Genomic DNA, 17,740 nt, shown 5'->3' on the forward strand with positions numbered 1-17,740 from the left:
AACTATCTGGTCTATTTCCATTTTTAAAATCAACTACGTCTTACAGAATTGTTAACATATAAAGCTGTCAAATTTTCAAAGGACAAGTGGGAGAGTATTAATGGAACTTATTGGTTTTTTAAAAGATAAATATTTTTAGTTATTAAAAACAAAACATACTTGTTGAAAGAAATCAATAAATATAAACAAAAAAGAAAATAATCTCATAATCCCAACACACAGAAACAGACACCAATAACATTTTTCCAGTTTTATTGAGACATAATTGACCTGTTAACATTTTATTGTATGACAGACCATATGTATATATATTACGTATGTGATCATTTTAGACAAACTGTTTTCTAGCTTACTTTTTCCACTTAATGTTTTGTATTTCTCACATCATTAAATATTTTCTATATGATTTCTATGTGATGGTAAATGGAATTTTATAGATTGGATGTATTATAATTTATTAAACTAGCATCTATGTTTAGACATTAGGATGTTTCCAATTTTCCCCTAATATATCTCATGCCACAATGAACAGTCTCATGCTTAATTGTGAACATATCTGTATTTCTGTAGCATAAATTTCTAAAAGTGAATATCTCTGTTTGAATGGTTATACACAGTTCAAGGTTTTTCTGTTTTTTAAATGGCTATTGCACAACTGTTGTGCCAATTTACCATCTCAATCAGTGGTAGTTCAAGCAACTTTCAAATAATATATCATTTCATATTTTTAAAGGAACCCTGCTCACCTCTAGAGAATCTCTAAAAAAATGATGACATAAAGCTACATTTTTTTTTCTATTATGGGAGTGCCCTTTTTCCTGCAACTTTGATAAATTTTTTAATATTTCGCTTCCTGATATAAAAAATGCAAAACAACACGCATTATTTAGAGTGAGTTACAAAGAAAGTACAAAATCATCTGAAATAAAAGAAAGTGCAAGGTGGACCAGCCTAATGGCATAGTGGTTAAGTTCACGCGTTCTGCTTTGGTGGCACAGGGTTCACTGGTTCGGATCCTGGGTGTGGACCTATGCTGTGGCAGGTGTCGCACATATAAAGTACAGCAAGATGCACACAGATGTTAGTTCAGGGCTAATCTTCCTCCGCAAAAAAACGTGCAAGGGAGCACGGCTGCAACTAAGAAGAAAAATGAGATTTATTAGGCTCCTATTTATAAATCTGTTGCCAAGACCAATTATTTTTTAAAACGTTTTCTTGCTTTCTTTGGTATTATTCATATATTTGCATGAAAGATAATATTTTGTACTTTTATTTCAGATTCACCAATTTTTCTTATAAAAAAGAATCAGGCTCAGTCAACACTTCTGTGGGCACAAACAATTGAGGGATAGTTGTCACATTTAGAATAAGAAATTTCTCAGTAGAAATGTGATCATTTGTTATTTATTGGTACTTACTTATACACTCACCACTGCACAAAGAATTTGAGACAAGTATATTTATATTTCAAATGACAAAAAATAAATAAATAAAATAGGGGCAGTCTCCATGGCTGGGCAGTTAAGTTCGTGCGCTCCGCTGCGGTGGCCCAGGGTTCGGATCCTGGGTGCGGACATGGCACCACTCGTCAGGCAACGTTGAGGTGGCGTCCCACATCCCACAACTAGAAGGACCTGCAGCTAAGATATACAACTATGTACAGGGGGTTTTGGGGAGATAAAGCAGAAAAAGAAAAAAAAAGACCAGTAGGGCCAAGAAAAAGGGAACTACAAATACTTCAACATGAAAGCTCTGCTTGAACTTCAAATTTGGTTTCATGAAATGTTCTTTCCTGTTTGAGACATAAGTCTTTGTTGATAATACACATATCAGATTTATTTCATGTAAAACAGCTAATAATTTCCAATTTTTAATTTTTATTTCAAGAGAAAAGTAAGCACAAGTACTTAAAGAAAGAAGTAGCTGATACAAACACTTTCCCGTATCTATAGATGAAAATCAGAAGAGCAATGGAGGCTATGATTACCTTCAAACAATTGAACAGTTTTAGAAACCAGTCCACTTTCCTCTTCAAAGATCTGAAACACAGAGGATGAAATCGACCTGCATTTTTTCCCACTTTCCACTCACCTAACATCCATCCTGGGTGACTAAATCTCTACAAGCCTGCTTTAAATTGAACAGTCCTTTTTTTTTTTTTTTTTTTTTTGAGGAAGATTACCCCTGAGCTAACTACTGCCAATCCTCCTCTTTTTGCTGAGGACGACTGGCCCTGAGCTAACATCCATGCCCATCTTCCTCTACTTTATACGTAGGATGCCTACCACAGCATGGCTTTTGCCAAGCGGTGCCATGTCCGCACAGGGGAACCCCAGGCCTCCGAGAAGCGTTATGTGTGAACTTAACCACTGCGCCACCGGGTTGGCCTCTAATACTGTATTCTTAAAGTGTAAAGGAGACGAAGTTGGGGTCTAGGAAAAAAGAAACACTCTATTGATCCCCGAAGAGACATTAAGAATGCCAATGATCCCATCAACAGTCTGTTTGGCAGTGGCGAAAGTGCAAGTAAAAGCTATTACTAATTAGGACTGTGCCCAGCAGGAAGCAGGAATCTGCACACAGGATCTCATTTCGCTATTTGCGATATTATTTATATTTTCTACAAATTGGATAACATATATCGATAAGACAAGCAACACAGCTTCTTATACAAAGAAATATTGAATAAAAGAACTGGTAAGTGATTAGCAAAGTGGTCTACTTCGGTCAAATGCATCCCAATATTTATAAATGATGTATACGATTTCCAGGGGGCCTACAGGAGCACTGAGCAAGCATTCTAGAAAAATGTCTCACTGTTTCAATGGTAAGAGAGTGGTTCTGTAAATGCATGTAACATCCTGGAAACTCCTAATAATGTGGTGGTAAAAACAGGCACACACACACGCATAATGCTTTATTCTCGTCGTTATGCTCCAAATTCTAAAAATATATGTTTTTTGACTGGCATGAGTTGTCTCTATACCAGCAAATTACCTGTTTTTCAAACTTAAATTTTTGGAAGAGCTTTTTGTAGATTAAGAGTATGTACTGAAAAAATGATATACTATTTTCCAGGAACCATAATCATTAGAAACTTTTGGAGGAGGGAAGAGATTCGTTTAAATTGGCACTACAACTCAATAATTCTGACAGTAAACTCTTAACAGAAAATGTTGACTTTTGCTTCTCTAGTGAAAGGGTATGACTAGGTAAAATGACTCTTATTTGGGTCTTCAAATCAAACTTCAAAAATAGCTTCACTTATCTACAGCGAATGGCTGGATAGTCCATCTTTCATGCCATCTTTTTTTTTGTTTTCTTAAAGATTGGCACCTAGGCTAACAACTGTTGCCAATCTTCTTCTTTTTTTTTTTTTTTAAGGATTGACACCTGGGTAACAACTGTTGCCAATCTTTTTTTTCTTTTTTTTTTTTCTCCTTTATCTCCCCAACCCCGCCCTGTACACAGTTGTATATCTTAGTTATAGGTCCTTCTAGTTGTGGGATGTGGGACGCCACCTCAACGTGGCCTGACGAGTGGTGCCATGTCCGCGCCCAGGATCCGAACCCTGGAGTGCCGCAGCGGAGCGCACGAACTTAACCACTCCGCCACGGAGCCGGCCCCTCATGCCATCTTAATGTGTGAAATAATGCCATATTTTGATGAATGTATTTCTTCTTTGTTTAACTTGTTTATTTTATTTCTGGTCTTACAGAAGGACTGTGCATTTCTTATGTTTCTTTAAACCTCTGACCAGTAAGCACTTTCCTTATGGTTACTGGGCCGAGCAAGGAGGAAATACCTCAGACAGGGCCCTGACTCTTCCTACTCAGAGACCAGCAGCAGGGCATCACCTGGGAACTTGTCAGAAAATGAGAATATAGGTCCCCAACCTAAACCTACTGAATGGGACTCTGCTCTGTAACAAGATCCCCAAGTGATGCAAACTCTAATTAAAGTTTGAGGAGCACTGCCCTAGAGCACATTGACTCTTCCTTCTTCAGGGATTTTTCTGCCTGGCTATTCTTCCATTTAGAAAGAGATGTAGCATGTAAGCCATGGCCCATTTTCAGATAGACGTGAAACAAAGGTAATATTTTAAATTTATATGAATCTACTTTCTATGTATATGACCTCCTTCGTTGTCTGAAGATATCCACTTTCAGGTTGGGGGGATTAGTTTTGTTACAGCAAAATTGTAAAGAAAAAGGGAGAGAGTTAATGTTCAGCCTACAACATCCAGAATAAAATTTTTTATTCTGTAAAAGATAAAAGACTTGAAAGCCAAACTTTGTCAAGAGGAAAACATTTTCTACCATCCCTATCATTCCCCCTTTCATCATATCATGAAGAACACAGTTCTTTCCATAGAATAGAAAAGATACCTATGCACCTATTACCTAAGCCGTGAATTCTTCCCTTCATTAGTTTTATTTGGAAAAATTGTATACTTACAGAAGAGTTGCAAATACAGTACAGAGAGTTCTCATGTACCCTCCACCCAGCTTCACACAATTTTAACATTTTACATAAACATGATACAGTGATCAAAATTAAGAAATTAATATTGGTTCAATACTCAGACTTTACTTGGATTTCCACAGCTTTTTATTAATTTCCTTTCTTTTCCAGGGTCTAAGCCATGATATCATATCTCCTCCAAGCTATGATCATTTCTTGGTCTTTCCTTGTCTTTCATGATTTCGACAGTTCTGAAGAGAATTGGGTAGATATTTTATAGAATGTCCTTCAATCTGAGTTTATCTAATGCTTCTTATGACTAGACTAAATTTACAGGTTTGGGGGAAGAATACCAGAAAGGTGATGTTAGGCTATGAATTTGTATCCTTAATGTATAAGGATAAGCTGTGGAGGAAATAAAAAGCCTGAAGTTCGCTCCTTCTGGTCCCAAGAGATGGTAGGGAGAGAAGGGAGACAGAAGTAGGGCAAGTAGATAAGATATTAGGGTTCTAGTTTCCAATATCTCTTCCACACACACCTTTTTGGGGCCAATTCTCAGGGGAAGAGCAGTTTTGTAACCTCTAGATAGGTATAGGGTGACAGGGGGTCACTGGGTGAGTGGCTCACTTTCCCAGATTTAGCCTCTAGGCAGTGATGTGCTGGAAAATGTTTAACAACTGGATTGTGTGGAGAGGTGGAGGGGAGGGGAGGTGGAGCCCTGATTTATAATGTTTGTTCATTTACATAGTGTAAGAACTCCTACCTTGGCCAATTTGAAGCTATCGACTTGACATTACTGAACAGAGTTGGGAAGAACTGTGTGGTGGTACACTATTATAAAGAATTTCCAACACACACATGTAGTGAACATAAAACATAGTAAAATAAATAGGAAGTGATGATTTTGAGTATTAATTATCTTTGCTTTTAATATAATTTGTTTAAATATATATTAATTTTTAATAATGGCTGTGTTTAACAACTAAAGTGCAAAATTCCTGAAAAATTAACAATTGGCTAAATTACAAGCTCCCTCCACTGCTTCTAGGGGATTCTGACCGTTTGGCTCAGCACCGCATTCCATGTGGCTGAGAAGCAATGGTATAGGGGCAGCAGCAGAAGGTGGGTAGATGCATAGGACCTTGAAAGCATTTCTGTCTCCTCGTGGCCTTTGTGTGGGAAGCAGGAGTCTCCGGAGTTTCTCACTTCCCCAGTAAGACTGCTGATGGACTAGCAGAGGTCTGAGAGCAGGGAAAGAGGCCATGGGGGATGGAACTGTGATGCTAGGGGAAATGTTCAGGGCTATGGCAGCAGTAGTGAGGGCTGGCACACGTCATCCCAAAAGATCAGATGGGCCCTACTCACATTTCAGTGGTCCCAATTCTAGGAAGAAGCTGAATCCAGCCCTTCTTACAGAGAAGATCACTGAGTATCCAGAAGCAGTGCAAGATCCAAGGGTGCCACAAGAATACAATCAGACCCCCCTCTTATACCTAGATACTATCTTGGGAAAGAGAAGGAAGAGGGAGGTGGAGAATCTGAGAAAGACTGAGTCATCTAAAACAGTTACTCAAAATGCGGTCCCTGGACCAGCGCCAGTCCAGAAACTATTACTGGTCTGAGGTGAGATAAACAGAGGTGTGTGTTCGTATTTAGAAATTTTTATCATAAATTGACACTGCCATGACATCCTAGCATGTGATCAGTGGACTCATCTTGTTGAACAAGATATAGACCAGTTCCGGTGTGTTGAACTGGCATGACGAGCTGCTTGTGGCACAAGTCATATGCAGGAAGACCATGTTTTTGATTCTCAAGTTGAAAGCATTGATCTAAAGGACTTTTGAAACCATCCCCTTTGGATGGGAATAAAATGCTGACTAGCTTGAATCAGAGGTCGTCAAAGCGTGTTCCTTGGACCAACATATCAGCATCACCCAGAAACTCCTTAGAAATGCAAATTCTGTCTCCACCCCATGTACTGAATCAGAAACCCTGGGGGTGAGCCTCTCAGTCTGTGTTTTTACATGCCCTCTAGGTGATTCTGCATGTTTGAGTTGAAGAACCACTGTTTAAAATGTTTAAACTGAAAGAATTATGTTCGAGCTGGAGGAAAATGAAACACTATTAATTAAGTGCAAATTATTCCTGCTAGAACGCAAAGCTGGAGTCCATGAAGACCAGACCAGGAAGAGAAAAAGGAAGAAAACTAAACTTTCCTTGTGAATCTGAGTGACACGCAAGCGAGTGAGGCCAAGATGTTAAAGCCATAGACTTTCACTGGGTGATCGTTTTTTATTTTTTTCGACAAGCTTACTCATAGTGTTGTGGCTCCACATTTCCAAGCATAACTCACTCGCTTCCCAGCCTACATCAGCTTGTTTTTACCAAAGCAGGGTCACAGTAATAGGAACAGAAGAGCATTTCTCTAGCTTTCCTCTCACCACACACTGGCTGGATTTCTGCTTTCCTCACATTCTCTACAACTATCACTATTAATAGTTCAGGGGCCTATCTCGGCTACTTTGCGTCATCCGTTGTTTTCCCTCTCTGCTCTCTATTCCCGGTACCCTAGTATATAATCTTCCCTGATGCTGCTTCTGTTCCTTCCCAGGTAAAGTTGATGTGATTTTGGCTTGGAATTTGGCCAACCGGGACGTTAGCCATCTCACAGCCAAGAAATGCTCTCTGCTCTCCATCAGAGCTACATTTTCTTACTGGGGACGCCACGAGGGGCTTACTGGATCTTCTAAGGTCATCTTTCTCAAACTGATGTGCGTACAAATCGCCTGGGGCTCTTGTTGACACGCAGGTCTGATCCTGCAGGTCTAGGGTGGGCCTGAGGAGCTGCATTTCTAACAACTTCCCTGTGATGCTGACGTTGCCAGTCCACAGACAATATTTTGAGAAACAAAATAGAGAGGTGACTTTTCTACTCTTACCATGTCTTCTCCCTAGGTCTGGAACACAAGGGAAGGAGTGTAGTCATAGGGTGGCCCACTGTCCTGATTGACAGGGACTGTCCTGAACATCCTGTGTCCTGGGAAATCCCACAGTCCTGGGCAAACCCAGAGGATTGGTCATCCCAGCAGTCCCAAACCACTCTGAACAGTCCTCATCCCGTTTCTCTCCCACTCCCTCCGCAACTGATCCTTGTGTCTTTGCATCTTGACTCTTCCCTCCCTTAAGATAAATATTTTCCCTTGAGGCTCTTCATTTCTCCTCCACACATGCCTTCCTTCCCCTTTGGCCGACCTGTCTCCATCAGCCCTAAAGATAGAGCAGTGTTTGCACTCAGTTAGTTAGTCTAGTCTTAGGAAGAGCTGCCCATTTAACTTGGTTTGGAAGGTTCCACTTAATGTTTCCACACGATTGGTCAGGACTAAGAGGCCTCTCTGAGACGAGTTGGGCCCACATGCAACAGTCCACTCACGTACTTTCACGTAAACATTCTCATCTCGCCTGGTCCCTGCAGACCAAGCAGGGTTCCCAGTGCCTCCGAGTAATGCGTGCTCTGCTTTGCCTCTTAGGTGACAATGTGGGTACCATCTGAGATTAGGAAAAACCAAAATCTTCAATCTGGGGCTTCACAAATACAATGTGCTTTCCAGTATTTCCAACTGTCCTTCCTATGCTGAAGCCATAAGTTCTTTTAGGCACAGCTTTATGTTTCATCATCCTAGAAACACAGCTCTGGTTACATCCATCCACCACTAAAAACCTTCATTAACACTGATTCTACAACAGAATAATTTCTAAATTCCTCATGATAGTACAAAGTCACGGTTCTCAAACTTCACTATGCATCAGAATGCCCTAAAGGGATTTCTATAACACAGATTGCTGGCCCCATCCCTGAGTTGCAGATTCAGTAGGCTTGAGGAGGGGCCCAGAAACTTGCATTTCTAGCAAGTTCCCAGGTGATACTGAGGCTGCTGGTCCACAGGCCACACTGAGAATCACTGGCCTAGTGGACTCATCCCATCTAGCCACTTCCCACACTCAGCTGTGGTACATGTTTATGCCTTGTTCATATCATTTGCTTTCCTCCTCTGTGCATTTGTTTTATTTCATTCATTTATTTACTCACTCATCATCTTGGCCTGCTGAGGCTGCAACAACAAAATACCATAGAGTGGGTGGCTGAAACAACAGACGTTTATTTCTCACGGTTCTGGAGGCTAGGAACTCCGAGATCAAGGTGCCGGCAGATTCAGTTCTTGGTGAGGCTTGCAGACGGCCACCTTCTCACTGTATCCTCACATGTTGGAGAGAGGAAGCGCTGATGTCTCTTACTCTTCTTGTGCGGGCACGAATTCCATCATGGGGCTCCACCCTCACGACTTCATCTAAACCTAATTACCTCCCAAAGGGGCCACCTCCTACCACCACCACACTGGGGGTAGAGGCCTCAACATATGAATTGGGGGGGGGGGACATAGACATTCAGTCCATAACACTTATGGATTCATTCGTTTGATCAATGGTTCATTATTTCATCACACTTTTTTCCCAGCTTTATTGAGATATAAGTGACAAAAGTTGTAAACATTTAAGGTTTACAATGCGATTTTTTAATATACTTCATCAAACATTTTTAAGAAGTCACTATGAATGGCCCTGTCAAGTACCCTCATGCAGTTTATGGTATAAAAGAGGAGAGAGAAAAATTACCCTTTTCATTTAGAGGGCTTTATGGTTTTCAAAGAGCTTCCACATGCATTTGATCTTCTCCAGAGCGCTGAAAGACCAACAGGGCAGAGATTATTTCACACGTTTCACAGATGAAGAAACTGAAGTCCAGGGAGAAGTGGTCCATCCAAGGTAATGCCGCCCCAGGTCTTTCCAGCCCCAGGTCAATTTTTTTCCACCCAATCACACTGCTTCAGTCTTGGCTCGTTGTATCCCCTCTCTGCCTGCTGTCTAAATTGTAGCCCTTCTTTAAAGCCCAATGTAACACTACTTCCTCCATGAAGCCTTCTCTCATAAACCCTAGTCAAAATAATTTCTCCTTCTTAAAAACTAAGATAGTACTTTATTTCGCCTCTCTACTGGCATTTAAAAAAAAAATAACCTCCCTTTCTAGACCCCAATCTCCTTGAGAATAGGATCAATACTTTACTCTCCCTTTTGTCTCCCCAACACTCAGTTCTTAGCTTAGAGTAGATGCTCATTAAAGTGCTGAGAAATGAAAAAGGAATGAAGAATGGAGATGAAAAGATGTCACCTATTTTCTGAGTAGATGGTTATATACATATGATAATCAATGAAGAATATATTTGAGGATGAAAGCAGAGTTGTCTATCATCTCTTTACTTTCTATCTCCACAAACAGGGGTGGAGAGGACAAGCATTAATCGATTGCTGGGTGTGACGTGTTTCATGTTACAACATTTACCTTCCTAACTTAATAGGTAAATACTACTGCTCCCATTTTCAAGTGGAAATACTGAAGTCCAGAATTCTTAGAAACTCGTCCAAGTTCATACATGGATGGCATGTTAGAGAGGGGACCAAACCCAATTCCATCTAACTTTATGTGGCAACATGAACACATGAAATCATCTTCAGTTACCCTATGACAACAAGAGATTGTCCAGCATTTATCTATATAAGAAATCAGCTTATTGTAAAGTAATAATCTTGAGATCATCTTTTAGTAACAGTCTCTCATCTTATTATTGACTTGTCATTGATTCACCATTTGCTGGTTGAATCCTTAGATCCCATTTTCCAAAAGGGGAAAGGAATTTCATTATTACCGAACTGTTTTCTTGTTCTTCAATTGACCACTCACCACTAATTGTGAAATGCTGGCCTGTGACTTAGATGGTGAATCCGTCTTAACAAGTGGTATAGTGTTATAATAGAACACGCCTATTAGAAAAGAGAGTGTGAAAGATTTGGGGTAATCCTGGAACAAAGTAGGGGTCAGGGTAGATAAACTCAGAGATGCCTTCATGAATAACCTTAAAAGGAATAATAACTTTAGCAAAAATGGAATAAAGCAATTTCTTAGACATTTACCATGGTATAGAGCTGAGAATTATTAGGGAGTTTAATTAAAGTACATTGCCAGTGAATGTCATATGACCTTGCCAGAGGCAGATAAGAGACAGCACGAAGGAAATGGCTAACTCACCTAGGAGCGTTCACACGTGGGTTCTGTAGCTGAAGTATTACGAGAGCAGAGGCCCGCAACACCCTGAAAACCAAATAGACACATCAAAAGTGATTGTTCCAAAAAAAGGGATTCTTCTCACAAATGTATGAAACATCAATTTGTGTCCTTTCCTCTTACAAGTACTGCAATATTCCACCTAGCAAACACCTGTCAGTTTAATTGAACTGGTACGGGTTACCACAAGGTCATATCATTTCATTAGCCATCAAGACAGCTAACAATAAATCTTGGCATCCTTACAGATTTTTTTTCTTTTTTTTATAATTTCAATGAAACTGTTTCAGCTAATGAGGAAATTCTACCAAAATCTTCCAAACTTTTTGGGTCTGCCAGATGGAAAAAAGTTTCAAAGCATATAATCAGGCCTCCTGGGGTGCTCCATTCAGAAAAATCAAGTCACAAATGTCCTATTTCTTAAACAGCTTTCTATTGTTACTTAGCCTGTCAGATCAGATCAGGGAGCTCGTCGAAAGTCACACATCCAGGGAAGGGTGAAAATTGGAGAAGTAGATAAACATTTTCTCTAACTCAGTGCTGATGATGTTAATGTAATATTGGCTTCAATGGGCAGTTTCAGTCACTCGTGCACATGTCCTCAGAGATGTGACACAAGCAGGGACACCGAACTTCTTGAAAATAAAAACATATCAGAGATTTGATTTTTGTCACTGCTTCTTGAAAAGAGTACAGAAGTCCCCCCTGAATCAATGGTAGGGAGGTTCCTAGAAGTCTCTGCATTGGAGAATTCATGGTAAGGACAAAGTAAGATCTCTCTATAAAAACAAAACTTGTGGGGCTGGCCAGTTGCATAGTGGTTAAGTTTGCGTGCTCCACTTTGGCAGTCACAGGTTCGCAGGTTTGGATCCCGGGTGTGGACCTACACCCCACTCATCAAGCCATGTTGTGGAGGCATCCCACATACAAACAGAGGGCAATTGGCACAGATGTTAGCTCAGGGCCAATCTTCTTCACCCGTCCCCCCCCCCAAAAAAAGAAAAAGAAACTTGTTGCTAATGGGTATGGCTATCTCAGGACCAGCTGGAGGGAACTGTCATTGTATCTGGTCACTAAGGGAGATTTTTCTGTAAAATAACAATAATGATTCTAGATCATGCTTACATGTTTTCTAAATTCCAGACATTGTTCTAAATACACTTTAAGCATATTTAATCCTCATAGTCACCCCATGAGGTAGGTACCATAATTATACTCATTTTACAGGATAAACTTAGAAACTTAGGAACAAAACTTCAACAACTTGCCCAAGGTCATGCACCTAAGAAGTGGTAACACAGGCAGAATGGCTCCAGAGCCAGTGCTCTGGTCCAATATACTCAACTGCTTTTTTTCATAGAGAGAGAATGGTATATTTTTTTCACTAGAAGGAACACACAATAAAAATTTGAGAAATGGAAGAAAGGAAACTTTAGCACTACTAACCTCACGTAATTGTTGTTAGCCTTTGGGGATATTTGCTTTCAAACATATTTATATGCATATTTTTTGATTTGTTGTTGTTTTATGATTTTGAGTTTTTTCTCTTCACACTATATTAGAAGTATTTCCCATGTTGCTAAAAGTGTACATAATGCTTATTTTTAATACTTGCAGAATATTACATAGATGGAGTATACTGTACTTACTTAGCAAATCTCCAGTTGTTAGCTATTTAGGTTGCTTCCGACAGCCTAGAGCAGGTTCAAGCGTAGGCTGTGGAGCCAACAGCCTGGTTCAAATCCTTGCTCCTCTGCTCATTGGCTATGCAATCTTGAGAAAGATACTTGATCTGTCAGTGTTCCAGTTTTCTCATCTGTAAAATGAAGATATTAACAGCAACTATCTCCACTTCGTTGGGTTTTTGTGAGGATTAACTGCATTAATTGAAGAAAAGAACTTAAAACATCATCTGCACAAAGTTATTACTATTATAAATGTCTGTAATGAACATCTTCATACATAAAGCAATTCACAATAAAAAAATTATGTCCTTATAATATATTCTCAGAGATAAGAATATTGGGTCAAAAGATATAAAAGTTTTTGTTCTACTATCTGACTTACATTGCCAAGTATTTCCAAAAAGTGTTATACAGACTTATATGCCACTCGTTATGTAAGAAGAAACCATTTTTCAATGACCTCTTGCTGACTTTGGCTACTAACATTAAATTTCCTCTTGCTTTGGTCTTCCAGTTTATCAATCTGTTCTTCATCTTTTTCTAATCTGTTCTTAAACTCATCTATTGAGTTTTTAATTTCTATCAGTTTATTTCTCAGTTCCAGAATTTCTGTTTTTCATGATAGCTACCAGTAATCTGTTGCAATTCTCCATCTTCTCATCTAATTTCTTTAATTGACTAATCACAGATATTTTAAAGTCTGTTACTCCTGTATCTGGATCTCCTGTAGGTCTATTTTTGGTCATTTTATCTTGTCTGCTGGTATGCCTGGTAACTTTATTAAATGCCGCACATTGTGTGTGAAAAATCATAGAAATAATTTGAGCCTCTGGATGATCATATCTTTGTCAAATGATGTTTCACTTTTGCTTCTGACAGGCAGTTATGTATAGGGGATCTCTCTTGGATTCCCTGCTCTCTGGGTTCTTGGCCTTTCAAGTCCTCTCTACCTCAGAGCTCTGGTATGCCTTTAAATAAATATTTGCTAGATTTTATTCAGCTTTTCTACTTGTTTTCAGCGGATGAGTTGATCTAAATGAAAATAATCTGCAACAGCTGAGAGTAGAAGTCCTTGACACTAATTTAAAAATAATGGATTAAACCTAAGTATAACTTATTCTTGTTTTAGTGTATATTCATGTGATTATTAGTAAGACTGGATGTTTTTGTATGTTTGCAAATGTGTTATATTTCATCTTTTGTGAAATGTGATTCTATTCTTATCTCATGTATGAGTTCTCAGTTGCAGTGCTATTATGAGTTTGTATGATCTTCTGTGCAATAATCATATTAACCCTTTCTGTTATTACATTCAAATAATTGTACCTAGGCTACTGGTGGCTTGTTTTATTGCTGTTTTAATATAATCAAATCTATTTTATCTTTCACTTTGCAATTAGTTACAGTATTCTAAGCTTATAAAAACAAGTCCCTTTAGACTTCCTATGGTTTGAGTTTTGCTAATTTATTGCATGTGTATGATGAATGTGCAAATTGATTTTTTCCAAACTGTTAATCAGTCCACGTGTTGTAAAGTGTTTTCCCTCTCCATTGATTTGTGTCCTGCCATTATCAAATATTTCATTCTTTGAAATACTTCATTATATTCTCAAAATATAATTTATTTTGACCACATATTTAGCCTCATTAATCTATCTATTTTGGTGCCAGTATCACATGATTTTAATTATTATAACTTTATAATATATTTTAATATTTGATAAGACTGGTCTCTTCTCATTACTCTTCTTTCTCAAAACTGATTTTTACTTGCTATTCTTGCCTACTTTCTTTTCCGGATTTATTTCAAAATCAAGTTCCTCTCACTATTGTCTCAAAATGTGAAAAACAAAAGAAAAACTATTAGATTTCCATTAAATCTACCTTTTGGAAAAAGTTAACAGTTAAAAAAATGTTATCTTTTAAAGCAGAAACTAGTCTTTTAATATTTTTATAGCTCCCAAAAAGTTCTTTAGGAGAACTTTAGCTATATCAAAAACAATCAAACAATAAAAATAAGGTCTTTTGATTATTTAACATTTTTTAGCTCCCCAAAAGTTTTATTTCACATATTTCTGTTTAAAATAAATCATACAGCTTTATACATTTTGTTGCTCTTATAAAATGAACCTCTTTTAAAAGTTTATATTTAAATGGTTGCTAATATTTAAAAATACTACTGATTTATTTAATATTCATATGTCTTTTAATTTTTACTCATTTATTGTCTATTCATATTTTTCTTGAGTCCCTTGGGCTTTGAGCTATAAAAAATATTTTTCCAATACACAAGGATAATGTTGTATCTTTTTCACTCTTTATACCTGTTCTTTCTTTAGTGTTTTATTACACTGATCAGGGCTTTTAAAATAACATTTAATAAGATTATTATGACCAAACCATCATACCAACTTCCATCCCCACCTGTTTTTAAACACATACATTTCTAGTATTTTTACATTAATTTTAATGCTGACTGTTAGTTGAAAATACTATCATGTTAGGGAAATATTTTATTTTTCCTTCTTTATCATTTTAACAGAAACAGCTATTAAATTTTATCCAATGCTTTTAAAAACAATCTATTAAAATAACAATTGACTTCTTTTTTTATTTAACCTACTGATATGATGTATTTCCCTAGTATAGTTTCTAATTTTGTAAACTTTTGCACTGCTTGGATACATATTATTTTCAATATTTTGCTGTGTTGAGTCCTATTGTATTAAAAGAACGGAATGTAAAAATTACCTTTTGCTTATTTAATGCATAATCTTTCAGTACCATTATTCTCTCACTAATACTATACTATTCATGATTATAAAATAGTTCTGTTGTCTTATTTACTTTTTTTGTGACAAAAATTCCTCTTTTATATTTATATTGCTATATTTGATTTAGATGTAAGCATGTTAGGCTGGAAAATCTTTGCCATTTAAAAAAATATTTCTATGTCATTTTTCTTTAAGTATGACTCTTGTAAGTACACCAAATCATAAGACTTTCATTGTAACTTAATGTGAAGATCTTTCCATTTGAATAGGAAAATTTAAGCCATTTATACTTGTCATAATTTTTAAGCTTGATTGGACTTATTTTATACTTTGTCCTTTTCAATAGTTTGTTATTGTTTCCTTTCCATTCTGCCTTTTGCATGGACTATGTTTTGTTTACTTTTATCTTCTACAGTTACTTATAACATAGATCGTTTGTTTCCAGTTCAACTAGTGCCTACATTTAATTATGCATAACTATCCTTAAATGCATTCTTATCTAATGATTTAAAAATAAAGCAACAACTTCTAATGCTTTTGTTTTCTACATTTCCTCATTCCACATTGTGACCATGAGTTACAAACTCTTCACTTAAAAATATGAAAATTTCTTCTTAAAGATTGTTTTATTGAAAACATTGGTCCTTTAGTAAAAAAAAATATCTAGCCATCAGCATCAATTCTTCACTCACTTCAATTTTCACTATACATTATTCATTTATTTCTTTGTCTTTGCCTTCAATGCTTAGCACTAATCATTTTTCCCAAAATGTCCTATCCTTGAGTTTTTATATTGTCTCACCTCTCAATGATCTGGAAGATATCTCTCTGCAATATTTTTCAGAAAATGTTTATATTTTCTGACACTTTTCAGATTTTAAAATGTTCCACTGTTGCTTTTACACATAAGCCAATAATCAGGTAGGCATAAAACTTGCAAAATCAAACTGGTTTCTCTTAAAATATGTAGAAATTTACCTGTGGTCTTAAAAAAGTTCTTGTTCTATATTAAAAAAATGAGGGTGATCTACAAAAGTATTTATATATATATTTTTCTTAGACAATTGCAGGAATTTTGTTTGCCCTAGAAATTTAAAAATTGACCAGCCTCTGACTAGGCATTTATCTCTATTTCCTAATTTTGTTCAAAAGAAATCTGTCAGTGCAACTTTTTCTTCACAAAGTTTTTCTTTTATAACTTTGATTTTTACTTCTGGTCCATCTGCTTTATTTTCAGGGGAACACTGATTATTTTATTCATAAGTTCAAGAAACATTTATTTAATACTAATAGTATATACTATGTGTTAAGTCCTCTGTTAGGGGTAAGGTTACAATAAGATTTTTATTGCTCTTAAGGAACTTATATTCTGAGTTAGAACTCCATAATTTATCCAATTTCCTCTTATCTTTTTAACTTTTATTCATCTCCTTTGGATGTTTAGACTACTTATGAAGTTTTTCTTCTGTATCTCTGATTTCTATTTCTGCAAAATAGAAATTTCACCTACTGAATTTTTCATTTAGTCACAATCTATTCTTATTTATACCTGTTCTTGCTTAATTAAAAACAATATAGTCTGTACTACTATATTGTAATAAATACATTTCTAAGAAGTCTCATATTATCAAAAGGTTATTATAAAAACAGTTATTTCAAGGAGAAAAGGGGCTAGGCGCTAAATAGTTTCAAATGCACAATAATAAGATAATTTTTACTCCAGTAATTTCACTAATAAATGTGCTTTACATCTCTGTTTTTAATTCAAATTACAACTAATAAATTGGTCTATCAAAACCAGTAAATATAATTCTCAACATTACTGACCAAGAAATGTAAGGTTTACAATGTAGTGAGACCAGATCTTAGACAAGGAGTTTTGAGAATCATAAAATAAAATATAAGACAGTTTGCTGTTATCCAGGGTAAAGAAAAGACTGTAACACCGATTGAGCAACCAGCCATGCAAACAGATCTATTCCAAATATGTTTGTGAAATAACTTCATCTCTACAGGTAGAACTTTTGTTCTAAATATGCCACGACGTTAAAACCAATAATAGCCAGGGGCCAGCCTGCTGTCATAGTGGTTAATTTCACACGCTCTGCTTCGGTGGCCTGGGGTTTGTGGATTCGAATCCTGGGTGTGGACCTACACACTGCTCATCAAGCCATGCTGTGGTGGCATCCTACATACAAAATAGAGGAAGATGGGCACAGATGTTAGCTCAGAAAGAGTCTTCCTTACCAAAAAACCCCTAATAATAGCCAGTACAATGCAAATAATGTATCTTAATGTATCCATGGTGTTCTCTTCAATGCCATCAATAAAACCATGGGAAGTAGGAGAAATGATTGAACTCTCATGCGGAAACAACGAGAGTTTCTAGTACACTTCATGTATTGGAATATGTCATTCTTTCATCTCCAAAAACTCCAAGGAGACCCAATGAAGTAGGAGCCCAAGAGGAAAAACCCTCACACCCTCACTGTGCTTCCACGAAATTCCTCTTTTCCTGTAAGCTTGCAGAGTCAGCTTTTAGCACTTACAATGACAGCAAAGGAGAAAACAAAGAAAACATTTTTGTGATGCTCATATATTTCAAGTCACTGGTGCACAAGTCCCAAGAAGCCATCAAA

The 17,740-nt window shown here is 37.0% G+C and overlaps 1 protein-coding gene across 1 annotated transcript in view; it reads right to left on the reverse strand.

Annotated features, from left to right (window-relative positions):
- Positions 1 to 235: 235 nt before the first annotated feature.
- Positions 236 to 17,740, reverse strand: part of LOC103550649 (homeobox protein Hox-D11-like) — a 28,716-nt gene continuing 11,211 nt past the window's right edge. The window contains exons 2-5 of the mRNA XM_070577521.1: positions 12,292 to 12,458; positions 10,607 to 10,669; positions 9,139 to 9,205; positions 236 to 1,137 (exon numbers count right to left, since the gene is read on the reverse strand). Coding sequence (XP_070433622.1) covers positions 12,400 to 12,458 — 59 coding nt within the window. The 3' untranslated portion in view covers positions 236 to 1,137; positions 9,139 to 9,205; positions 10,607 to 10,669; positions 12,292 to 12,399. The remainder of the gene's footprint in view (positions 1,138 to 9,138; positions 9,206 to 10,606; positions 10,670 to 12,291; positions 12,459 to 17,740) is intronic.

Source organism: Equus przewalskii, chromosome 15, assembly GCF_037783145.1.
Source record: "Equus przewalskii isolate Varuska chromosome 15, EquPr2, whole genome shotgun sequence".
Taxonomy (NCBI): domain Eukaryota; kingdom Metazoa; phylum Chordata; class Mammalia; order Perissodactyla; family Equidae; genus Equus; species Equus przewalskii.